Here is a 26,032-nt window from a genome sequence, read left to right as displayed (position 1 = left end):
CCAGCCAATTCCCTCCCCCAGGGAAGGAAACGTCAAAACACAGGGAGCACGGCCAGGTAAACATTTAAAATTTATTAAACTTTTTGGTCAAAAGAACTGAACAATTATGTACAACCCCACGGATCGGCTCGAGCGGGCATTGGGAACGCAGTCGGATCAGCGACCCCCCAGTTCCACATCTCCAGAGTTCCAAAGTGTCACAACCAACAGGACAGGAGTGGCTGAGCCGAACCTTTCCTGGAGAACCTCGGGCTTTGTCCTTCCCTCGTTCCTGGGACCCAGGGGCTTGGGGGCGGCACCGGGGAGGGGCGGGACGGCCACGGTTTGCTCTTGGGGCTGGAACACGCTTCTGCTCCAGGGAAAACGGAGTGTAACCACACTTGGGACTTGCTGGGGGAAAGCCTGGGGCTCTGGGAAGGAGTTCCCAGGCTGCAGGCACCTGGCAGAGTGCAGCCTCTGGCTGCGAGGGCTGCTGGATGTGCCCTTTTGGCCCCGGGCTCATCCGGGGGAAGGGGATGTGATTTAGGCCTCTTCGGAAGAAAAAAAAAAAGAAAGAAAGAAAGAAAGAAACAGTACCTAAGGCTTAAAACAAGTGAGCAAGAGAGCTCCAGCAGCTGCTGTCCTGCCAGCCTGGGCTCGGCCTGGCCCTCCCTGGGCAGCCCAGCCTGGCCATGCTGCAGCACAGCCCAGGCTGGCTCTGGAACTGCAATGGGAAATACAAGATACTACGCCAAAGACTTAAAATAAACTATTCCCTTCGTGACAAATACTAAAAAGGTTAAAAACCATAATGCACGTCAGGTCTGTCTCTGGCTGAGGGTGAGATGCATTTTTATCCTCAGTGCAGAGAAGGTATCGATGTTTTGGTTCCCTCCGTGCAAGGCCGACACTTGGTTAAGGCTGTGGATGTTTCTAGGACCCTTTCCATCTCCTACTTGGCACACACAGAGCCTTTGACAACAAATCCAGTGCAACTCCAACTCTATGACAATGCCATGGAAACTCTAAATTTAGAATCTGAAATACTACACAAAAAAGTTTGTATTAGTCTGCCAAAAACTCGGTGTTTTGGGGCAAACCCTGTCAGAGGTGCCACCAGAACTGTTCTGCACCAGCTCAGGACATGCAATACAAAAAGAAGACTGAATACATCCCTCCAGCTCTAAGAACACGTTTGATAGGCTGTTATTTATTAAGTGGTTTCCACCAGAAGGTGTGGTTATAGGTACAGTTGGTGAGTAAATAGCCATGGACGCCTGCCTAGACCCCACCTCAAGGCCTGCAGTGCTCCGAGGTCAGAGCTGGCCCCGGGCCCGGGGAGGAATGTACAGGCATCAAGCACGAGAAATGTTCTGAAAGGCCCAAATATTACAGCAGAGAGAGCGAGCGAGAGAGAGAGAAATTACACTTTCATGACAACTTTTTCTTCTCAGGTGTTAAATTTTTTTGGTCTATAAATTGGAAAGGAAGGCTCAGACATCAATAAATACATTTGTTTTGAGTGTTGGCCTCATTGAGCACTGTCCTCCAATTCTGCCTCCCCGAAAGCTGCGTGGACGCTCCCACCCCACCGAAGGCAGAACCATGCCAGGAACTCAAGGCCAGGCCAGGTGCTCTCCGATAGCTCAAGGGAAGTAAGTGCATCAATGTTCCTCACGGATAGGACAACAAGGCCTTCTGTTACAGATAAACAACTGAGCTGAACTATGCGAGACCGGGCTCTGTCTGCGGGCAGCCATCCTTAGTTAACCTTCTCCTGGAATAAATACAAGTTATTGGTGGCAGCTACGGCGATGATGTTCTCCATGGGGTGCCACGCTGTGTGCAGAATCTTCTTGTTGAAGTCCAGACTGTCAACGGTAATTTCGTCCTTCTTCCTCTTGCCCGTGGTGCAGACTTTGCGTGGCTTTAGGATGGCACGGGGCTTGCTGCTCTCCCGGGACGCCTCCAGGGTGATGTCCCGGTGCGTCTCCCGCTCAAACGTCCGGAAGAAGTTGTTGTAGGATCCAGTCATGATTGTACTGGTTGGAGGGAAAGGAAGGCACATCTAGTGAGAAATGAAATCCACTCCCTCCTCTCTCTTACACCTGTCAGACCAGATTCACCACCAGGCCACGCATTCCATGGCATTCCACTCCTCTCCCTGGGACACCTACTCCATCCCTCTGGGACTTAGCACTGTGCACCACTTCTCTTTTAGCAGGTGTTCCCCTGGTGTCCCTTCCTGCCACTGGCACTCAGCTGCAGTTCCACTTTTGTTCATTTGCATGTGAGCAAAGCAGGTTTTCCTGGTGCTTCTCTATCCCTTTGTCCCTTGTCAATAGAAGTCACTTACTGGTCTGGGTTGGAAGGGACCTCAAAGCCCACCCAGTGCCACCCCTGCCATGGCAGGGACATCTCCCACTGTCCCAGGCTGCTCCAAGCTTCAGTGTCCAACCTGGCCTTGGGCACTGCCAGGGATCCAGGGGCAGCCACAGCTGCTCTGGGCACCCTGTGCCAGGGCCTGCCCACCCTCACAGGGAAAAAATCCCGTCCAGCCCTGCCCTTTGGCAGTGGGACGCCATTCCCTGTGTCCTGGCACTCCAGGCAGTTGTAAATTGTCTCTCTCCAGTTTCTCATTGGCTCCTTCAGGTACTGTGAGGCCACACTTAGGCCACCCTGGAGCCTCTCCTCTGCAGGTGAACACCCCCAGCTCTCCCAGCCTTTCCTCCCAGCAGAGCTGCTCCATTCTCTGATAATTTGGTGCCTCCTCTGGCCTGGCTCCAGCAGTTCCAGGTCCCCCCTGTGCTGGGGCAGCTCTGCAGTGGGGTATCACCTGGGCACAGGGGCAGGAACAGCCCAGACAGTGCTGCTGGTGCAGGGGATCTGTGCCCTGGGTGACTGGAGCAGCCCTGGGCCCTGTCCCAGTGCTGAGCCCCCAGTCTCACCTGTCGGTGCCATTCCAGCAGCACTCGAACTTGTCGAAGATGCAGTCGTTCTCGTAGAGGGAGCACAGCTTGCTGCGCAGGTACTCGTGCACCTGGGGACAGGGACACGTGTTGGACATGGGCACGGGGACACCAGGGACACTGGGGACACCAGAGACACAGGAGGGGGCTGTACCTGGTAGGTCTCCACGGGCCTGTTCTCCATGTTGAGGTCCCACACCTTGACTGACAGGTAGTCTCTTGTCATCATGTAGCGCCCGCTGTGGCTGAATTTCACATCAGATATCGAGGATATTATTTCTGAAAAAAATGATCTGCTGCTAGGATCTTCAGGTTCCTCAAAAACTGCAGAGAGAACACACAGTTCCACATGAAACCAACGCCAGCTCTTATGGCTTCCAATGTTTTCAGTATTGGAAAATTGTAAATCAGTGACTAATTTCTTTTTGAAGAAAATTGCTGTTAGACACTTGTCAGAAATAATCTCCTGATTAGCACTGTGGTGTTCTAGGTCACCAGATTGCCAGATGTCCACCTCCAACATTCAACTGGAGCACAGCACCAGCAAACCACAACTCACAGATCTTGGGGATCAACCAGAGCAGCCAATAGCAGCAGTACTGTAACCATCACACCTGATCTACATATCACCCAGAAGAGGAGCAGGTGGGAACAGCAGAGACCCAAACACAAGGAGACCACTGAACTGTGTACTATTCTTTAGCTCTGTACCACACCTATGCTAAACAAAGCACTGAAATGTGAACAGCTACATTTGCAACACAGTTTGTGTGATTTTAGAGATCAGATCAACCTGTGTTGTTTAAATCCACAAGACAACCTCTGAAATTGGAGATTCCTGACCCAGGCTACCCAGATCTTGCTCATTTTTGATGAGCAGGATGTGATTCAATCACAAGCAGTTGAAAATAAAGTGCTTTTAATTTAAGTGATTTAATGCAACACTGAACCAGATCAGTGGGGTGGCCTTGCATTGGTCACTTCCCATTGCACAGGTATTTCCTTCTAGCATCAAGAAAGCCCTGTCTGCACTGCAGGAAGCTGACCTGGAAGTGTCAGTGTGGGAGGCACCCCCAGGGCTGGGCACACTGCTAGAGCACAGCTCTGCCAGCAGGAACAGGAACACGGGGCTGTGTGCAAGTCCAGGCAGGATCCTCGTGGCTGCCACAGCAAAGTTGCTTTCCTCACCTGTCACCTGCTCGTGCTTTGGTGGCTCAGCAGCCTAAGGAGCAGCCACCATGCACCCCTGGGTACTTCCAGGGCCTATTCCTAAGGATCCACTCTGTCCTAGCAGCTGCACTGGTCACAGGGACAGGGATTCTGGCAGCATCAGCCCAGTCTGCAATGCACAGCAGTGAAAGAGCTGCCCTGAGCTGGCACGGGGTGAGCAGATACCTTGAGCAGCACCCAGCCTGAGTGTGGCCAGCAGACAGGTCTCACTGGTGCCCAAAGCACTCATTCCCAACACTTTATGAAGCAAAAATGGGCAAGCAGGAGCAGCCAGGTGGTGCCTCATGCCACACCTGTGCTTGCTGCTGGCCTAGAACAAGCCAACTGAGATGCGCCCAGCACTGCTGCCCTGTCACCCCACAGAGAGATCGGGCCCCCCACACCCAGAGCAGCACGGATGGAAGGATGGAGGGATGGAGGGATGGATGGAAGGATGGAGGGATGGAGGGATAGGAGGAAGGCAGACAGGCAGGAGGGCAGAGAGGCAGGAAGCAGGGCACTCACACTTGGAGTGCTGGTCGCAGAGCGCTGACGAGCGCATGTCGCACAGGCGGATGGTGCCCTTGCTGCTGCTGTAGACGAAGACGTTGCAGTGGTGAGGGTGGAACTCGGCCGCTGTGATCACCTCTGTCAGCTCCTCCATGTTGGCTGGTTTGATGTCCACGATGTCTGCCACAGCTGGTCAAGGCTGCAACACTACACACCCGAGACCCTCCAGCAGCTCACCAGTGACAGAGCTTAAAAATGCCAGGAAGGAAACTAGGGCAGGGGCTGCCTTTGCACCCTGTAAGGTACCAAAGTGGGGGAGAGCCTGGAGAACTCTGGATTTGACAAGCCACAGAATCCCAGAGTGGGCTGGGTTGGAAAGGACCAGACTGCTCCAAGCCCCAGTGTCCAGCCTAGCCTTGGGCACTGCCAGGGATCCAGGGGCAGCCACAGCTGCTCTGGGCACCCTGTGCCAGGGCCTGCCCACCCTCCCAGGGAACAATTCCTGCCCAAGATCCCATCTGACCCTGCCCTCTGGCAGTGGGAAGCGATTCCCCTTTGGCCTGTCATTACATGCTCTTTTAAAAAGTGCCTCTCCAGCTTTCTCCATCTCAAATCCACAGATGCTGGGCAATTTCAGACTCCTGAAGTGAAAGATTATCTCACAAGAATCAAAGTCCAGCAAGTCTCCTCAAGCCTCCTTCTTAATGCTTCCTATTGCACAGCAAATAAACCCCATCTCTTCACCTAAACCTTTGGAAAACATGACCTAAAACTTTAGAAAATTACCTATTTAGGCATCAGTACTCCTGCAACTTTAATTTTACTGCAGATTTGTCAATGTAAAACTGACTGTTAGTTTTAGTTGCACAGGTTTGCAAAGAGATCTGAAAACTACTTCTGCAGTTAATGATATAATTTGACATGAAAAAATATTGAGATTTGGTTTCAAGAGAAGTGTCACTAAGAGACACTTAACTTGTGGTTAAGAGACCACAAACTTTGAAAGAAGTATCCACAGTAACAAAGGATCTGCTGATCTCATTCAACAACTCTTATTTAAGCTGATTGAACTCCACAAGTTAGGGATGCTCCCACAATTTCTCAATTTCTCCTTGGAAATCAAACCTTCTCTGATGTTTCTACTGACAGCTTTCCACTGGAGGCATGCTTGCCCTCAGGAACGACTGAGCATCCCAAAGGCTGCTTTCACCGCATTCCACCTCCAGACTTCAGAATCCACCTCTAATCCCCGGCTTCAAACACCCACTCTAATTAGCAACATTAAAGTGACTCTCTCAGACGCAGGCAGAGCCGTGCAGAGGGCACCAAAGGATACTGAAGCTCCTATTGGTGACCTCCAGGTGCCAGAGGTTGATGCGCAGGTCGTCGGCAGACAGGTACGTGGCGTAGTCGCTGTTGACGGAGATGGAGTTGATGTGGTAGGTGTGCGCGTTGGCGAACGTCCTGCGCGGGCTGGCCTCCACCATCAGGTCCATGGGCTTCAGCGTGGGCACCTGCCAGGGGCACAGCCATGGGCACGGGCACTGCTGGCCCCCAGGGAACACATCTCCCAGCACAGGGGCACTACTGACCCCACACACACCACCCTGTACAGCCACTGCTGACCCCACACATCACCCTGCACAGGCACCGCTGACCCCACACACATCTCCCAGCACAGGGGCACTACTGACCCCACACACACCACCCTGTACAGCCACTGCTGACCCCACACATCACCCTGCCCAGTCACTGCTGACCCCACACACATCATCCTGCACAGACACTGCTGTCCCCCACGGGTCACTGCTGACCCCACACATCACCCTGCACAGAGTCACTGCCTTAGCAAAGCCCCTCCAGAATGAGTCCATTCCCCTGGCACTGCTGAGGCCATCACTATCCCCTGTCCCCAGGTACCACACACAGCTATGAAACCCCTCCAGGGACAGGGACTCCAGCCTGTCCAGTTTACCCTGCAGAGCTTCCTGCCCTCCAGCAGATGCACATCCCATTCACCTTCTGTCCTCTGTCAACTCAGAGGCTGCCCTCGATCTCCTCAGCCAGATCATCAATACAGACCTTAAATAGAACTGGCGCCAGCACTGAGCCCTGAACCCCACAGCTTGTTTAATGCAATTAATTAATGGCACTGCACAGATTTCTGTATTGATTTGGTGACTAAACACTTCTGAAATCCACTGAGCACGAAAAATACTGAGAGAGCACATGGATGCTGACTTTGGACACTGCCAACAGGAAACCTCCCAGTCAAAGCCAGCCCTTGGCGTCTCACCCAACAGCACATGGGCTGTGTTTGCAATGGTACCCAAAGGTTATAGAAACAAGCCCTTAAAAATGTCCCCAGACCTCAGGAAACTGGCAAGAATAGTCTCCAAGAAATTTCCCAATTTGCTCATGATCCATCCCAGAGCTCCTTACCTGCTTTGTATCTCCCAGCCTATTTACATGCAGCTAACAACTACAATTAATCCATTACTTTTTATCAGCCACTGTCCTATCTCAGCACAGAGTGCTCCCAGCCTGGCTGTGACGGCACAGGTGCACTAATGGGAAAGATCAGGAATGGGACTTGGAAATATCATGGTCTCTGTGCAAGGCGCTGCCTTCCCTCCATGGCCATGCCCCCATGAATATGGGCACTGTGTTTCTGTAACAAAACCTACCAGCAGAGCCCCAGAGTTTCTGGTACACTCTGGCTCTCCAAACCCTGAGCATTTTAACACATGAAGGTACCTCCAGGTGAGGCTTTTCCTGCAGCAGGCTCTTGTTCAGATTTGGCTCATCCATCAGCCCTTCTCCCAGGCTGCAGTGCCTGCAAAGGCTGCAGCCCAGAGCAGGAGCAAGTGTGGGGACTGACTGGAGAGGCTCCTGCTGCTGCTCCCCCCATGCAGGACAGTGCCTTAAGGAGCCCAAAGGGCCCCTCCAGTGCCCCAGCTGGTGCCTGCTCTCACCAACTCACTCCCTGCCAGCTCCAGCAGGGAGCAAGGCTGCAGAACCCAAAACTCCACCAGGACCTCCCTGTACCACTGGATCCTAAGGGACATCCTTGGGTTTAGCTGCTCTCACTGCAATACTCAATTCAACCCTGGCCTGCATACACTGAGGCAGTGGATAACATTTCCCAACAAATTTGGTACACCCAAAGCTTCTGTTCAACATTCAACTTCAGCAAAACAAAAAAAAAAACCCCAAGAAATGCCTCCAGCTGAAGGTATGCCAAATGCTAAATGCCTCTGCCATGAAGGGGTGGCTCTGAGAGCAGCAAGAGCTTCAGTTCTGTTCCTGCTGGTGGTGGAACAACATGAAACCTCAGGAAAAACCCCAACCCCACCTTTCATTTCTGGGGCTTCTGCTCCAAACGACCCCAAGTTTGGAGCACAAACCCTACCACTACAGCATGATGTCCAAGACTATTCCAGTGCACATTAGGTTATCCAAATGCTTGGAATTTGCTCTAACAAACACACCTGTATCCAGCCACAGAACATCCTATTCCAATTTTTGAGTCATTCTCTTATAATAATGATGAAAGTTTCCCTCAAGCTTTCCAGAGGAACTTTTTAAAATAGTTTTTACATATAAGAAAATGAGGTGTCTCCATTTTTTTCTTGAAGTTTTCAATGACCCTGACCCAAAGCCCGTTTTTGATTTGCACACTTTGGTTTGGTAGCACAAAGACAGAGAAGAGCATGCAGAGAGATACTTGAGGTCAAGGAGCAGAGACATACCCGTAGTTCTGTGACTCGGAAAGGTTCCCTAAGTCTTCCATCTTCATCTTTCAGATTATAACCTTCAGCTCGTTTATCCCGTTCACTTATTTTCCATAGTTTAATAGTTTTATCTAAAACCAAAGAATTCACGTGCTTGAGAATGAATTGAATACAAAACATAATCACTAAATATGGACTCAGAGTGGACACAAGTGACCTGTCTGTGTTTCCACTGCTTGCAGCAGAAGGAGCCTGAGGAGTTCTTTACCCACAACATGAGGTGCAGTTTGAACAAGATCCCAATTTGTGTCAGAGCAGCAAGGCCCTGTGCCTCCCACTCACCCAAATGCCACTGCCTAGGGGGAGTATCATACACAATTACCCAAATTCCCACTAAGCCCTGGATGATTGCCTGAACTACATTAACAGACCACTGCTGGGGCCCAAACCCAACAAACACACAAACTCCTTACACTAACTGTCCTGAAGGAACCCAGCTTTGTCCCAGGTCTGTGCTCAGAGCCAGTAAAGACAGAGATCAGGATTTGACCCTCTGTTTGGGGTTCCAAATGCACTTCCCAGGTGTTACCAGGAAGTGTTCCAGGTACAGCCAGTGACTGCACACTTCTGTCACCCAGAGGTGAGATCCTTGGCTAACTGGAGCCAAATATCTCCTCCCCTGACTCCTGCAGAGCATTCCAAATGACACAGTTTAAAGAATGCTTTATTGAGGCTTCTATCAGAGGAAATTATTTTAATTGCACAGACCAGCAGACAGAAGTCATTCCTGCTTTTAGAATTTCACCATGATATCACAAAGTGATCCAAACTGCTCGGAATAATGTATTCCTCTGATAATAGGAGCAAGCTTTTTCCACAGAATAGTTTAGGTTGGGAAATACCTTTAAGACATAAGTCTAGCTGTTCCCACTAACCCACATCCCCAGTTCTACAATTTCATTTACAGATGCTCCATGATGCACCAAAACTAAACAGACCCAATATTCACACAGCCAAAATTACAATCAAAACATATTTTGCATGTAATTAGAGAAGACATTAAAACAACCCCAAAACATGTCAGAAAAAAACCCCAAGTATATGACAGGTGAGACAATATTCCAATGACAAAGTTTTTTGGCCCTTACCATTTGTAGACAGCAGGAAGTGAGCAGCATTCTGTTGTGGTAACCACCTAATTTTATTAATTTTTTCCTCAATTTCTAGACTTTTCAAGTAGTCAAACTCAGGCTCGTGACTCTGGAAGGTACTGTAAACATTGTATTCTCCTCGAGAGAGAGGACGGCTTTTAGTCTGCAAGAAAAAGAGCATTTCTTGAGGCTGATGGGTCCCTCAGAAATGACCCACACAAATCAATCACTAGAAATTGTCAACCAGAACATCAGCTTTTACAACAGCTCTTCAATTGTGACTCTTCAGTCTGTGATATTATACCCAGTTTAGCATCAATACAGTGCACACAGCCTTCCTCTTTAGAAATGTACCTTTATATACAAATATCTGTGCACCCTTCAGGCTTTTTTACCACGATGTGGTGGGTGTGGGAGCAAGGAACAGAGAGCAAAGTCCCAAGGTTCCCCAGATTTGCATTATCAGATTTGAGGCAGTTTGTTATCAGGCCTTCCAAGTAAGTTGGTGTCAGTGATTTGTGGTGCAGAACAGCCCCAGGGGTGAGTTTGCCCTGCAGTGTCTCATGGCTGTGGAGTTTCCACACTCTCGGTTTACTCTCACACTTTACATGATTTTACTCCTTGCACATCATCAACCTGTAAGAATTTTGGGCAGGTTCCTCTCACCTGAGCCCATCCAGAAGTTTCCTGCACTCAGAGTGAGCTGCCTTTGCACTGCTGCTTTCCCTTCTACTCACACTTTTGGTTGGAGTAATTGCTGTTTGCAAGTGAAGTAAAGTCCTATGAGCCCAGGGCATGATGCAGAGCATTCCAGGGTGCCTTCCCAAATCCAAGTGTTTGGGGAACTCTATAACCATCCCAAGCTGTCACTGACCTAGTTAACCTAGTCTTAAGTCCAAACTGGGTAAAAAAATATGGTTATTATTTTAAGGTTCCAGTATTATACACTTATTTTAGATTCTTTCCTGCACTTTTGCACATGACAAAAGTAATGTCCCACATTCCCAACTCTTCTCTCAGTTTCCATGTGCTCCCAAGGAGACAGCTGAATATTCCTGTGTGAACAGTCTGACCTGGGGTTTGTTTTTCCTCACCCTTTGAAGATGTGCTGTGACAGGTGGGTTTTGCCTTATGGAACAACTGAGAGCCAACCCCATAATAGTCCCCCACCAGGTCAGGCAAGCCCAAGATCCTGAGAAGTTCAGGATGCTCCTGAGGCACTTCTGACCTTATGTCAGGCCTTAGTTAAGTCTCTGGGCACTGTGAGTAAATGATGAATGAGGCTGGAGCCGTGTGGGCACAGCCGGGTAACATTTCAGCACCTCCCTGCTCTACAGCCTCCCACAACAGCAGCCACCTGGGGACAGGGCTGGGGCCAGGAATGCACAACCCTGCCCAGCTCTTCACTAACTGAGCATTACCTGAGCCCCACAAGGACAGCAGAGGGCTTCTGCTGGAGAAATCCCACAGCATCTGAAGATTTATAATATTTGTGTACAGACAGGCTGAATTAAAATTCCATTATCAATTCCGCTATTTCTGACCCAGGAGAAGGCTCAAAACTTCAGATTCCCCTCAACTCTTCAAAGGACAGGAGAAGCACATACTTTGGTAAGAATTGCCATGTGGAATCCTGACTTTTTAAAGAACATAATCCCAGATTCCTCCCAGACATGACAGTTACTTTTCAGCACTTGGGGCATGTTTCCCATCCCCAGTGCAGCTCAGGGATGTGGCTCAGGATGAACACACAGGAACATTTCAGCACTGTCACACAGCTGAACTCCATGAAGAGGAGCTGTGAAGTGCAGGAGGGACAGTGCTCCCACCTTCCTGATGGGAAATGAGGTGCTTCTGGAGAAGTGGCTGTTCCCACTGGTTTTGAATCCTCAAACAATTTTTAACCACCTTATCCTGTAGTCCTTGCACCTTATTTCCTGAACTTCTTTTACAATCTCTCTCAAACCATTGTGTTTTAGCTCAGATCAGCCTGACCCAGTGGAACAATTCAGAAGAAAGTCCAAATTCTGCAATGTGACACTGAGGACACCAGGTACATATAAAGAGCTCACTTGGGTTTTGGGGACTTTTTTTATTTGGAAGGAGGGAGGGGAACTCTCAGCAAACCAACTTACCAAGTACAGCATAGGGCAGATATTTAGAAACTTGGCTAACCTGGGGTTTTCTGAGAAAACTCTCCATTTAAACCTCAAGGCATGAACAGATGAAGTGACACTGTGCAACACAATAACAGCGTAGTAACAACACTTTTGTTTTTTGAGTCACTGACCTCTTGTTCCCTTTGAAATATAACCACTCTGCCACCTTTGTCTCCTGTTGCAAGAAGATCACCAGTGTAATTAAATTCAACTGTTGAAATTATATCAGCTGTAAAGAGAACAGAAATAAACCAGCACTGTAATGTGGAAAGCAAATCAAGGACTTCCAAGACTTGGGCACAAAAAAAGCATTACAACTGGTATTAATGCAATGACACAATTCTCCATTTACATCCCCAAATGCAGCCATGCTTCAAAGCCTGACACACTTTTACTGACAAGCTAAAACACTTACTCATTCCTCAGTGCAGGCCTTTAGTCACCAGAGGCACACTGGCTTAGGAACCTGAGGTGTGTGTGCTGCCTGTGGGCAGGAATGCTGCACTGTCTGTGGGGATACCCCTGCCCTGAGCAGTGTCCATGGGGATCTCCCTGCCCTGAGCTCCCCCAGGTGTGGGCAGTAACAGCTCAATATCCATGGGGATCTCCCTGCCCTGAGCTTCCTCAGGGATGCCACCCCAGTGTGTGCATCCTGCCAGCTGCTGTTCCCATGGTGTCCTGATCCAGGCGAGGCTGAGGCTCACCTGCCTTTCCCAAGCCAAGCACTCAGGAGCCTGGAACAGGCAGCTCCTCTCAGCCAAAGGGGGAAAATAGAAACCAGATTCTTCCAGCTGAGCGTCCTGAACCAGCTGGCTGCAGAAGCTTCAGCAAGGCCACAGGGAAGCAGGAGAGCAAAGGAAAAGCCCTGAGGACCTGCAGTGCCCTGGGGCCAGGACTGGAGAGAGGCCTGTGCTCATCCCCCAGTGCAGCCCCAGTCCCCCTGGGAGGTGGCAATAAAGGAATAATTGCCACTGAACAAGCCCAGCCAAGGGCAGGTGAGATAAGGAGCTGGAAACGTCCCCGGGCTGGGGCAGATGGTAACAAACCCAACAAAGCACTCAGCAAACACTGCTCCTGCTGGGCCTGCTCATATCAAATATTGCATTTATGATGCAGATAGCAAAATTCTGAGGTCTGAAGTGTATGATATCAATTAGTTCCAGAGTGTGTAATTGGAGACTCCCTGGAAACTCCTTTCCTGTATTGATTTTGATGTGCTACCTTTGAAATTCCTTTCAATAATGCCCCGCTCTCACTGAAGGTGATTAGAAACCCTAACCAGTTTTCTCTCAATATAAATTAATTTTTCACCTTTTATCAATGATGCCCTTGAAAGTTTTTCCCTAGTATGGAGAGAAAATGATTTACCCTCTTGGATTAAAAAAAATTATTATTTAGAACAACTAAATAAATGAGTAAATATCATCTTTCTACAGATTTATGCCAGCCTTCAATATCACATTACTAACCAGCTTTTGGACACATCCAGTTTTAGTCACCTTTCTTTAAAGGGAATTACCAGTCAATTATCAGCTATTATTAATTATGCACAGGGATTTTAGAAGACACCCTGGTAAAGCAGCAAATGAAGGAAAAAAGACAAACATAGAAGGTAAGCAATCAGTGAAGTGACTTCAATGAGAATTTCATGACATTTTCAGTACTCAGATATGAAGAAGCCCTCGAGGTATGAAAGTTTATTAGGAGGAAAACTAATATCCCACTACCACCACCATCTGCAAGCCCTTCTAGCAAGGATCACTTTTACCCTTGGAGATCAGGAATCATAGCAGGAATAAATGCCTCCTTAACACATACAATTCTTTCAAAGTCACAAAAGCTACTTTTCCATGTTGTTTTACACAGGGGAAAAGTTATTATTAGCTTCTCCCATTTCCCACTGGAGTATTCACACAATTGTTTGCTCAAAATCATCTGTGCATCATTTTTGGGAAACAAAAATGCCCAAAGCAGCTGCTGACACAGCCATTATTCCCTAGCAGTGCTATTCAGACAAACAGAATCTTGGGTGGAAACACCAAAACACAGACACTACCCAAACTCCATGGCTTGAAACAAGAAGTGCAGGGAGAGGAGGGTAAAGAACATGCACTGAAATAGTCTGTCACCAACATGCTCTAGGGAACAGGGAACTGGGGGGGCACAGCAGGACAAAAATAGAGAAGTTTCCTTCAAATATTTTCTGAGTTACAAAATTTGGAATATGAGCAATCACCTGTTTTAATAGCACTGTACTTGTTTTATCCATAAATGTATGAATTATAAAGTTTTCCCTACAGGCATATTTAATTGAAGATCAATCCCCCAAATCATTCCACCCACTATCCTCAGCATTCTACCATCTCAAAGCAGGTGAAATAAAAAAAATATTCCAAGACTCCAAGTAAAGCACAGAATGAATTCCAAACCATCCCTGCTCTGCTCAACACTTCGCCCACCTACATTTGCTCTTCACTTCCAAGTCAGCTTAAAACTTTTAGGAAAGAACAAAGCAAACCTCTGCAGGTTCTTCATCATTGCATGAACTCTGGTATTTCTAAGCTTTTTTATTAGATGTCATAACTGCTTCTTAGATATACAAGCACCAGTCTTATCCCCCTGCCTTACTCTCCATGCCAGCACAGGGTAACTCCCAATGGCATGTGGGAAAGGCCAAAGCAGAGTGATATTTGCTCATGGACAGCACCCCAAGGCTCTCTTCTCAGGTACTACTTTTTAGAGACAGAGGTTTGTCCCTCCAGCTCTGTTCCTGTGGGGCTGGGACTTGCTCTGCATCCATGTAAACCCCCGTCCTGTAACCAGGGAGGGCAGCAATCCCTGGGACTTCACGGTAACATACAAGGCTGGCAATATTTCTTTCCAGACATGAAAAATTCATGTTTAGCCTCACTTCTAGAAATGAGTTCCAAATGGTTACACTGCATCCAAAGGAGAAACTCTGAGCTGTTTTCACAGATGGTGTATTAAAAGGATTGCTGGCAAGTACACTGGGATTCTGTAGTACCCCCAAACAGAGCACTGATCACTCCCAGGGCAGGAAACACCTCCCAACCCATCAGAGGCCACAAATACCCATCTCTGCAGTAATGTGGTGGAGCCCATCCCTGCCTCAGGACAGCCCTGTAAGCCCTGACAGACGTGTCAAAGCTCAGTTTGAGTGCTCTGAGCCTTACACCATCTCTGCTGAGTGCGAACCTCCCTACAAACAACTCCTGCCTCCCAAAACTCCTCCCAAAATCCAAGTTTCAGGATTCCAACACTGCCAGAACTCTGTGAAGTTTACAGCCTCCAGAGCCTCCTGGGCAAATTCTGCTGAGAGTGAAGGGGTGCCAGGGTAGCAGAGACCAACCTTTGCTAGGATTTGGAGATGACAGCAAGCTTATACCTGCAAACTAACTTAATCCCCCTGGGATTCATCCTGGGGATTTCTGACACCGGTATCAACGCCCGGCCTCTCAGCTGAGGTAATGGAGAATGCAAAGAGATCCACAACATCTACATCAGGTGCCTAAAATTAGCTCCTGTGAACTTTTCCTCTCTAAGCTGGCTGTGCACTGCTGCTCTGGTTAAACCCCAAACCTGAAAACATGGAATTACCTGATGGCTCACCGAGGAGAGAGGGAATTTGCAGCTGCACCTCATGTTCAGGACCAACACTAGCGAGACATGGTCAGCACCAGTGCCTCTCATCCTCCGGAGCTGCTCAGAGCCTTTTGTCACAAACACACTCCTTAGACATGAAGTGAAAAGGAACCAAACAGTCACAGCTCTCTAACAGCACCTAAAAAGGAGGCTGCTCCAGCTCCAGGGCATTTTAACTCACACTTTTTCAAGTGTGTAATGGACAAAGTACCACTTCAGCACACAGCCTGAAAAATGGCTGCCTGCAAACCTGGCTCCTGTGCTGCTCTCTGGAGAGGACTCTGAATGCACAGCTCCATTTTCCGTGATCCATCCTGGGACAAGTAGGAACTGCTGTAAGGCCCCAGGAAACCTCTGCAGAGGCTGCTGCTTTGAGAGGAAATGGCTGGATTGGCCTGTAGGCAGATGGCTGGCATGGCCTGTCAGGGACACCGCCAGTGGGAGCTGAGCAGGGGGAGTATTTCTGAGGCTGTGATCAAGCTCAAAGGTGACACACCTTTCCCTCCAACATTGTTATCCTACAAAGCTGGAGTTATCCTGTGGCTGGACAAAGCCGTGGGAGGCACTGTATAGTCTCCCACAGAGCATGGGAAGCAAGCAGAGTGTGTAGAAGGGATCAGAGCAGGTTGTGCACTCCTAAATCAATTCAGAGAGCAGACACTGGGATCTCCCTGGAACGCTGTGCTGAACTGTGTGACACCACATCAGAAGGAACACAAGTCTCTGTGCAGCACACAGGGACAACAGCCCGTTCTGAGGGACCACAGGAGACAAACGTGGGCAGTGAGAACAGCAAGGAACCATTGCTTCAGAGCAACTCAGGAAAGACTCCTCAAATAAAAAATATAATAGGAGCAAATAAGGTCAGTTAAAAAAAACAGAGAGCCTCTTTAGAGGGAAGAGATTACCAAAGAAAATGAAGCAAATTAGAGACCAGCACCTGCTAAAGAGCAAATCATAGAAAAAACGTTTAAAACCCAAAATCCTGTTGGAGCTTAACAAGTTCCTGACACACGGGACCTCAGAATTGCTTGTCCTTGATTTGCAGCATTTGTACTTCCCCAACATTGCCACGGATATGCAATTGCACTGGAAGGTCTGGGGTGGGCAGAGGGAAGCAGGGCTGTGAAATCAGGCAGCTCTCTCAGGCTGGGATGGCTGCAGGTACCACAGCAGGCAGGCACAGGGAGCTGCTGGCAGCACCCTGCTCCCAAAGGACCCTTCCTCACCCTCCTCCTGCTGGGCAGGCAGGCAGTGCTGCAATTCCAGCCACTGCACAATTCTGCACTCCCTTCTGCCCCTCAGCCTCCCTCCTCCCTGTCCATGTCCCTGACTTGCTCCCAGGTGAAGGAGGGCTGTCCCCTACAGCTGCCAGGACAGCCAGTAGAAGAGAAGGTCACCCTGCAGCGGGGAGGGACCGACTGCTCTTGCTGTCAGTGCTCCTGAAGTGCTGCTTCCTAACAGCTGATAGAAATCACAACTCTACTGAAACATGAGCCAAACTTCACAGCTGCCAGTAACCACCTGACAATATCCATACACATCCAAGTTACTCAAATCACCTATTTTTCAGAATATGCCTCCTTACATACTCAACTTTTACATTTCCACTTTTAGGATTTCTTTGAAGAGTTAACCTAGGAGTAAGGTGTACCAGAAATCAGGAGAATAAGCCAAAGGGGTATAGTCTTCCCCAGATCAAACTTCTCCCAGCTTACACCACTAAACACTCTGCCAACCTAAAACATCCATAAGGTCTAACCATTTTTTAATGCCCTAATACCCAAATCACTTGTGAAATGGCTTGAATTGCCTTTAGGCACCTGGCAGGGTTTAACTCAGTCCAAAATAACTCTGCTTTTGGGACTAACTGAAAGCCTTGAAGAGATTTAAGGTGAAGCACGAGCAGGGCACCGGGCAGGCGGGAAGCAGAAGCTGTTTGAGGTCAGGGCTGCTGCTGACAGGCCGTGGCAAACTCCAAACATCTTGTTTGGAGTTGTGTGGGAAAGGCTGCCAGCTCCTGTGTGTTCTGGATGCCTGGAGCTGAAGCTGGAGGAGCAGCAGGCAGCACGGGGGGCAGAGAGCAGCAGCACTGGGTGCCCTCCTGCCCCAGGGGCTGCAGCACCCCCAGCCACTCCTCAGGGATGGCACAGCCCCCCCGAGTCCAGCTCGTGGCAGGCAGTGAGGGCCATTCCCTCATTTAGCTCAGTTTGTGCTTCCTCCTCAATGGAACCAGGCTGTGACCTGACACTGAAGTCCTCTGAATGATACCCCAAAAAAGCTGTGTCCTCTGAGTTTGGGGTGCCCAGAGCTGTCTGCATGTGCCAGTGCAAGGAAAGTGAGACCAGTATGGCACCACAGGGAGCAGCAAAGCCAGAGCTCACACAGCTGTGCTCCTTTCCTGCCTGCAGAGCGTGCCCTGCCTTCCCTACAAGCCATGAGAAATGATGGAGGCTGTTTCTCACATTCGTGACATAATCCCCTATTCTTTGTGCAAATCTACTGCCTCAGAATTATTTTTCAACCTTTGGAAGACTAATTCCAATAAGCTTTCTCCTACTAGAAGTATATTTAATTAATTCATGCTATTGTTAGTTTTTTCCAAGTAGCTCATTGTGATGGTTTTGGGTGTACTTCTATCAGGAGTTCATAAAAGTCTTAACATGATAAGAAAATCAAAATTTTCTTTCAGTTGAAGCTTTTGTGCCTTCCCATCCTTTAAAAAAACGGTGGGTTTTGTCATTTTTCATTAGGCTTTTCCCTCTGCACTCAGCCTGCCATTCTGGGCAGGGACAAATCTGGGGAGGGCTCCCACTGCTCACACAGGAAGACTTGCACTAATTCCTGTATTTCCCACTACTCAAATTGCTTTGTTCTGCATTCCCACTTACAACTCTGCAATTGATACTCGCTGCTTATTCAAACTCTTCCCCATCCATAAGCTACATCTTACCTAAGCTGCCTATTTCATCAAAATATGATGGAATCCCAGCCTGGTTTGGGTTGGAAGAGACCCTGAAGCCCATCCAGTGTCACCCCTGCCATGGCAGGGACACCTCCCACTGTCCCAGGCTGCTCCAGCCTGGCTTTGGGCACTGCCAGGGATCCAGGGCAGCCACAGCTGCTCTGGGTAACCCAAAGGTTTCAGGGAAGGCAAAGAGGCAGCTGAGGTCCTGCTCATGGCAAAGCACTGGCTTTCAGGGAAAAGCCCAACCCAAAGGCAGCTCACAGCCCACCTGCTGCCCCTTCAGACACAGTGTCACCTCCAGGCATGACCAGCCTGTACAGTGACAGCAAACAGCACGTGGCTCTGCAGTCACCACGCCCCTGTTTCCCTGTTCTGACAGAAAACAGACATTATTCAAGTTTACAATGAATTCTGCAACTCCCTTCATGCAACTGAAGCAGACATCACAGAGCTGCACCTCTACTGCAAGAGGGATTTTTTTTAAAAGCACAGGATCATGCCAGAACTGCCTTTAAGAACAGAACAGGCCAAGTGAATTCCTGAACTACACATGAGAACACCTTAAATCACTGATTTGTAAAGACAATTTCTAAAGAACATTTCCAAATCACTTGTAGCTGCACTCAGGATCACAGGCTAAACTACTTTCATTAGACTGTGGTTGTCTTTGCTCCTTGTGTTCTCTTTCCTGACAAACTGCTGAGGTGTCTGACACAGCACCTAACAGAGAGCAAAAGCAGAAGGAGAGTTGTCTGCAGTGATGGTAACAAGGGATGTCCCAGTTTGGCAGGGCAGTCAATACCAGCCACTATCTGGAGAATTAAGGAAAAAAAAAAAAGTTTATTTCTTGGATCATTAACTGGAGATACAGAACTGCATCCAAAATGGTCATGAATTAGATGTAGAACATCTGGCCCACAGGAATTTGGGCATTTCTGTAGTATTATTTATTACTGAATAAACAGATTTAGGTTTTACTTGCCCAAAAAAAGAGCCTCCCAAAACAGGACAATTTTGAACAAGCAAAACAAATTCAATACTGAAATCATGGAAGTGATAAAGTCTCCGGCAGCATTTGTATTCTCTAGTTAGAAAGGTCTTTCTACAAAAAAAAGCAACCCAAGAATCACAAGTTCCACAGGCAATCAGTGCAAGCTGTGGAGTCACGCGGTTAACACCACCAACAAAATTACAATACAATCTTTAACTAGCTTTGTTTTCAAATTATGATTGTTGCCATCCCCAATACTAAATCTTTCAATCTCTGTTTTATCCTCCATTCCTCTTCCCTGAATCCAACTAAACTTTTCCATCGTAGAAAAGTCCTACCCATCCTTTACAAAATCCATATTCAGTAAGTGATGGATTACCCTGGTCTTTCAGAAATGGTCAGACTGAACACTGAACAGTGCCCTTCTCTTCCCTGACACAGAGCCTGAACAGAGGTCAGGGATTAGTCACCGAGGAAAGGCAAGGCACGGACAAGACAAAGGGGAGACAGTGATTTTCTGTGTTAATGACCCAGTTAGGAAAATCCAGCTGCCAATCTCATACAGACACTTGGCCCAGTGTTTGTGTTGAAGCCAGACACCTGAGAAACAACTATGGAATATAAAATGTATGTTAGAGCTGCACTGTAAAAGAAAGGATGTTCTGGTAAAGTTGCCTGGCTGAGCAGCTTCAACTCCTGAATAAACCTCTAAGAAAATCCAGCAAAACATTCTGCATGGAACAGGCTGGACAGCAACTTCATGGTGTCCTCTTCCTCTAGAGAGCTAGTTTTTCACAAAACAGACCAACAATTGACAGCAGTAGCAGCTTTGCACCGTCACAAAAATTTATGTGCAATTTCAAGGCCACAGTTATCCATCAAGCAGGTTTAGATGTGCAGTCTGGTAAGAGAGGATTTAAAAGATGGTGATGAGTAAGTATGTCACTAACTGAGGCAGGAAATCTAGCATGTACCTGTACCCTTACCAGTGAATTAAATTTGGGCAATTATTAGCAAATAAATAGCCTATTTTTTACATTTAACTCCAATTTCAAGGCAAAACGCAACAGGAAGGCAAAGGCCACAAATCAAAATAAACTTAAAAAGTCACAAAGTCTGGTATTCCCAAAGGAAAATAAAACTGTAGTGGTAGTTTTGCAAAACCAGATGCTGAATGATCCCTGGAGCTTTCCTGCTCTGTGCAAATCCACGCTGCTCAGGAGTTACCTGGGAAGCAAGGTGGCCCCAGGAGCCAGATGTCCCCAGGACTACATCCTCTACTCATGGAGAACTGACTTTTAGTCACACAGGTGACAGATCTGAGAAAAAAGAGCCATTTAAAAAACATAAAAGCTACTTTATATACATTTCTACAAGATTTCTGTGAACTTCTGAGCAAGCTACAAAATACACAGAAGGGAGAAAAAGGAAGAAAACAACTGAGTGAGTCTAGTTTCTTGAGCAGTTTCCAGTCTATTCCTCCCATGGCCATTATTTTAAATGGAATGCCAAACAAGTAGCATGAAAATGAAAACACTGTCAGCACAATTTCCCCGTAGCAGGCAGCAAGGAAAAATATTTACTGCATTCAGTAACAAAAATAAAATCCCAAACCCAAGCTGAGCACACACGGCCCTGCGAGTCAATTCACACTTTGGAGAAGAGTGCTGCCAGCCTGGACAGTTAGAGCACATTTAGGGAAATTTAGGGGCAAAAAAAGAGCTTTCTCATCAGAGTCAAGCAAAACTCCACCCAGGTTCTGCACACTACAGAAAACACTTTTCCCAGTTAAAACATTTCTTGTTTTTCACTCTGTCCAAAACATAAAGCGCTTGGAAAGTTTCAGAGAAATGTGAAGGTGTGCCCTTTTTCCCTGCTTAATATCCCTATTTATAGCTCCCAAACGTTAACAAGTGGGAATCAAATCTCTCCACAGCTGCAGGAACCCTTTAAACTGCACTTTTCAATGCAGCACAAATGACAGAGCTGCACTCTCTGTGCGTCAGAGCGAAACTTGACAAGCCTGACAGACTCCACTGGTGTTTCTTTTTTTCCTCTCCCTGTATGGTATCACTGTTGTTACCTTTTATCCCAAGCCCAGAACTGGAGACAGTTATCCTAAGCCCAGACCCGTGCCCAGTTCTGGGCTCCCCAGAACAAGAAAGTCAAGGAGCCACTGGAGAGGGTCCAGCAGAGGCCACAGAGGTCATTTGGGGCTGCAGCATCCCTGAGCTGAGCAGAGCCTGTGGGAGCTGGGCCTGGCCAGTTTGGAGAAGGGAAGGCTCCGAGGGGATCCCACCAATCCACACAAATCTCCCCAAGGGCCGGCAGAGGACGGTGCCAGGCTCTGCTCAGCGGTGCCAGAGACGGGACAAGGAGCAATGGCCAGAAACTAAACCCCAGCGAGTTCCAGCCCAACATGAGAGAGATGGAGGGGCAGAGCCCTGGAGCAGCTGCCCAGGGAGGGGCTGGGCTCTCCCTCTCCAGAGACGTTCCAAACCCTCCTGGACATGTTCCCGTGTCACCTGCTGCAGGTGACCCTGCCTGGGCAGGGGCCTGAACTGGATCATCTCCAGGGGTCCCCTCCAGCCCCAACGATCTGGGGATTCTGGGATTCGCAATAAAGACCTGGAGGAAGGCGCCGTGACTGGTCTGCGATGCTCTCCGAGTGGGAGCTCGCTTAGTCATGGCACACACCCCCCGGCAGGGCCGGGGATGCTGCGGCGCTGCCCCGCGGCCGCCCGGGAGGGCTCAGCGTGCCGGGGCTCCCCTCACCTTCCGCCACGTCCTCGTCGATCGCCCCCTTCACCTGCAAGAAGCACCACTGCACCTCGTTGCTGCCGCCGCCGTCGCCTCCAGCTTTCGCCACTACTGCGGGGGGAGAGAGGGCGGTGAGAGAGGGAGGGAGAGGGGAGACCCCGCGCCGACCCCCGGCCCGGACCCCTCGCGGCCGCCGCGCTCCCGCATCACCCGCCGGTGCCGCCCGGCGCGGCCCGGCCTGCGGCCGGCTCCCGCGGCCACACGGAGCCGAGCCGCGGCCCATCCCGGCGCGAACGCGGAGCCGAGCGCGGGGCGCGGACACAGACCTGCCATGGCGGGGGGAGCCGCGGGCGCGGGGCCGGGAGCGGGGCCGGGAGCGGGACGGAGCCGCCCGGAGCCGCGGGAGGGTTCGCGGTTTCAAAATGGCGCCCATTGCCGGGCGGCCCGGCCGTGACGTCACCGCCGGCTCCCCTCGGGGAGGGCGGGCCGGGCGGCGAGCGGGGCGGCGAGCGCGGTCCCATCCCGGCGCCGTGCGGGCCCGGCTCCGTGCCCGCGGGCTGCGGGCCGAGCGGGGCACCGGGAGCGGGGCCGCGAGCGTGAGGAGGAGGACGGAGTGGTGGTCTTGGTGCCGCAGCTACCGAGGCGCTCCCCAGGCGGCGGCGGGGGCTCCACACGCGCCGCTCCAAACGCGGCTTTACGTGAAGGGACGGGGCGGGACCGCCACAGCGGCACCGAGAGAGCGCTCTGCCTCCCCGGTTATTGCTGCTCGCTCCACGAAGGGTTAACCACGATGAGGGGAGAAAACCCCCAAACCAACAAAAAGCCCCAAACGTGGCTCTGACTCGTTTCCGCCTTCAGCGAGCGCCAGAGCCGGGGCGAGGGGAGGGAGGGCAGCGGGGGCTCAGGCGGTCAGCGCTGCTCCGGGACAGATTTATCACAGAATCGCCGGCACTGGGGCTGGAAAAGACCTCCAGGACCGTCGAGCCCAAGCTGTGCCCGCTGCCCACCTTGTCCCCAGCCCGGGGCACTGAGTGCCACCCCCAGCCCTTCCTTGGAGCCCTGAGGGATGGGCACTCCCCTGCCGAGGCCCGGCCATCCCCCCGGTGGAGGCGTTTCCTCAGCGCTGTCCCGGCTCTGTGTGTCAGCCCAGGCCCTCCCGCGCTGCCCTGGCTGCGGGCACGGCAGGAGGCGGGCCTGGGACCCGGGGCCGGGCCCTGCGGCCGTGCCTGGCCGGGTTTGGGGCACAGGGCAGGGCTGGCATCCCTCAGGGAACGGGCATCCCTCGGGAACTGCGCTCCTGCAGCTCCAGCCGTGCGGGTGTCCAGCCCCGGCTGCGGGGACTGCCCCTTCCCGAGCCTCCTGCCTCAGAAACTGAGTGTTCCTGGGGCCCCGGGGAGTTCGGGCCTCTCACACCGACTGCTGCTTTTCCAAGCGCGGATACTGGAAGCTGTGAAGATGCAATTTCTGCCCCTAAGTCCAAAAGAGCAGAAATGCAAATTCTGTGTTTGCCCCAAAACCCCTGTGTTAATATATTCCTGGTTTCGAAGTTTCTTGTAAAGTGGTACAACTTAACTTTAAAGCCCAGCAGCTTCTAGGGACAGGCTAAGTGCTTGGGAAGGTGACAAGTCTGCGTTGATGTGTCTCAGTCTGAGGTGGTTTCCCAAATCCTGCTGGTTGTAGGAAACACAAGGGAAGTGGTTGATGAACAGAGACAGTTAATTGTGATCTTGAACCCAGATGAGTGAAGAACATCCTCTTACAGAGTAAGAGTCTCGTTGAGGACAAGTAAATCTCTCTGCTGGGAGTCTATCGTACTGAACTGAATTGCAGGTTCTTCGGGATTTTTCTGTGAAAGGACTGAAGTTGCCCGAGTTCAGGATGGTTCCTCTCAGAGACATTTCTGCTCTGGGCTTGTAGCTTGTTCTTGATAATTTAGATACAGAAATGTATTTGACTCGGGTTTTCTGTATTTAATTTCTTGGTATGACATCTGTACCCATTTATAAATTCATTACTTGATTTGTGTTTATTCCTTATGCACTGTGTTGTTTATCAAGAGTTTAAATAAAATAATTTTTTACTGAGTCTCTTGGCTGTCTCCTCTGTAGCTGTAGGAAAGTCATCTTTAAGGGCAAAGAATGCCTTTAAATCCTGCTCTTTGGCAGTGGGAAATCCTTCCTCAGTGTCCTGGCACTCCAGCCCTTGTAAATTGTCTCTCTCCAGTTTCTTGTTGTCTCCTTCAGGCCCTGTGAGGCCACAATGAGGTCACCCCAAACTTCTCCTCTGCAGGTGAGCACCCCCAGCTCTCCCAGCAGAGCTGCTCCATCCTCTGATCATTTGGTGCCTCCTCTGGCCTGGCCCCAGCAGCTCCAGATCCCTCCTGTGCTGGGTCAGCTCTGCAGGTGGGGTCTCACCTGGGCACAGGGGCAGAAGTCCCCCTTTCCTGCTGCCCACACTGGGGGTCAGGGGTGGTTCTGTGGTGGAAGTACTGGGAAAGCTTTCTCTGGAGTGTTGTGAAAGCTTTCCCTGCTCAGCTCGGGGTGTGTTTGGGGCCTGGGCAGGGGGGTTGCACAAGCAGGGGACGGGGTTGTGTTTGGTGCTTTTGCAGAATTCTCAGAACTAAGGCACAGGGTGTCAGCAGAGTCTGTTCCCAGTCACTGCTGTACACTGCTGTGTACACTGCTGTGTACTCAGGGCTTGCGCTCACGAGAAGGTGACATTCTGCCCTGGCCACACTGTCAAGAAAAGCTCCTGAGAGCAAAGTTTCCAAATGTGCTCTGGAAATAGGAACGTGCCCGGGCCAGCTGCTCCGTGTGCTGTGGGAGGGGCTGCCAGCACCACAGCCGTGTCCCTCTGCCTGTTTTCCATCCTCTGCTGAGGACTGGCAGAGCCTGGGCTCTGCCAGGGGCTCTCGCTGCTACTGCTCTGAAAACAGAGGGTGCTGGAAGGGTAATTTTAAAAAACATGGGGCAAGCCATGGAAAGAGCGTTTATCCTAAAGGGAAGTACAGCTGGTGGGCACAGAGAGTCAGATTTTATTGATAGATAGAAACCACATGCCTATCACATGCTAATTGACAGCAAAACACCAGATTGTTCTTAGGTGAGAAGTGCAACAGATTTTTTTTCCCATGCAATTTTTGTCAGTGTTCCAAAGTTTGGAGCAAACCTGTGGTTTGGCAGTTGGTGGGTTGCCTTATGAGCCCTGTGTTTAGTAATTTTACCTGTGTTTTTTTTACACTGTGTTTATCCCTGTGGTATATAAAGATATCCTGGACTTCAGTCCTTACCCTGGAGTCAGTCCTTGTTAACCTCTGGTGGCTCCTGCCCAGGTCCCTGCTCCCACAGCTGAGCACAGACCCTCCTTTCCCTGAAATACTGTCATTGTATGGAGTTTGCATGGCATTCAGAGTCTTTTCCTGCTCCAAAGAGCTCTTGCATCCAAACCCCTCAGGAAAGTCCCTTTGTCCTAAACCTCGTGGTTCAGCTTTTGCCTCCCTGCTGTTCCAGGTGCCATCACCTTCCTAGCTGTCACCAGCCTGTCCTATGCAGAGCTCCTGTGACTGCAGAATGTCCCTCTGCCCACCTGGCACCAGCTGAGCCGTGGCCCTGGAGAGGGGAGTTCTTCCAGGAAGGAGCAACACAGAATTTTCCTGGCTCTGTGTGTGTGTCCTGGCTGGCTCTGGGTGAGGAGATGGAAGGGACTATGTGCTGTGCTCTCTATTTCTGGCTGCAGAGGCACGGTGTGCCCTGTGAGTCACTGTCCATGTCCTGCTCACCCTCAGGTAGCATTTCCAGGTGTTCCACAGGGCTGTCAGAGAGGCTGGAGTGTGAGGAGAAGGGAGGGATCACAGAGCCCTTCTCAGCTGCTGACAGCCCTGAAGAACCCTGGCAATGTCAGCTTTAGACATCTGAAAGCAGTGATGGGTTTTTTCCCCCA

General features: G+C 50.0%; 1 protein-coding gene across 1 annotated transcript; it reads right to left on the bottom strand.

Moving 5' to 3' along the window:
• Positions 1-65: 65 nt before the first annotated feature.
• PPP2R2D (protein phosphatase 2 regulatory subunit Bdelta) lies at positions 66-22,441 on the bottom strand. The gene is made up of 10 exons (XM_083865993.1): positions 22,420-22,441; positions 22,109-22,204; positions 11,843-11,940; positions 9,550-9,715; positions 8,420-8,532; positions 6,004-6,181; positions 4,683-4,847; positions 3,103-3,272; positions 2,928-3,019; positions 66-2,021 (listed from the first exon to the last, which is right to left on the bottom strand). Exons 1-10 carry the CDS (start codon positions 22,424-22,426, stop codon positions 1,742-1,744), a joined length of 1,365 nt encoding a protein of 454 aa, XP_083722119.1. The 5' UTR covers positions 22,427-22,441; the 3' UTR covers positions 66-1,741.
• Between the last annotated feature and the right edge of the window lie 3,591 nt (positions 22,442-26,032).

Source organism: Zosterops lateralis, assembly GCF_965231275.1.
Source record: "Zosterops lateralis genome assembly, chromosome: 8".
Lineage (NCBI taxonomy): Eukaryota > Metazoa > Chordata > Aves > Passeriformes > Zosteropidae > Zosterops > Zosterops lateralis.
The sequence above is the reverse complement of the archived record's forward strand: the minus strand, read 5'-3'. Positions and strand labels throughout refer to the sequence as shown.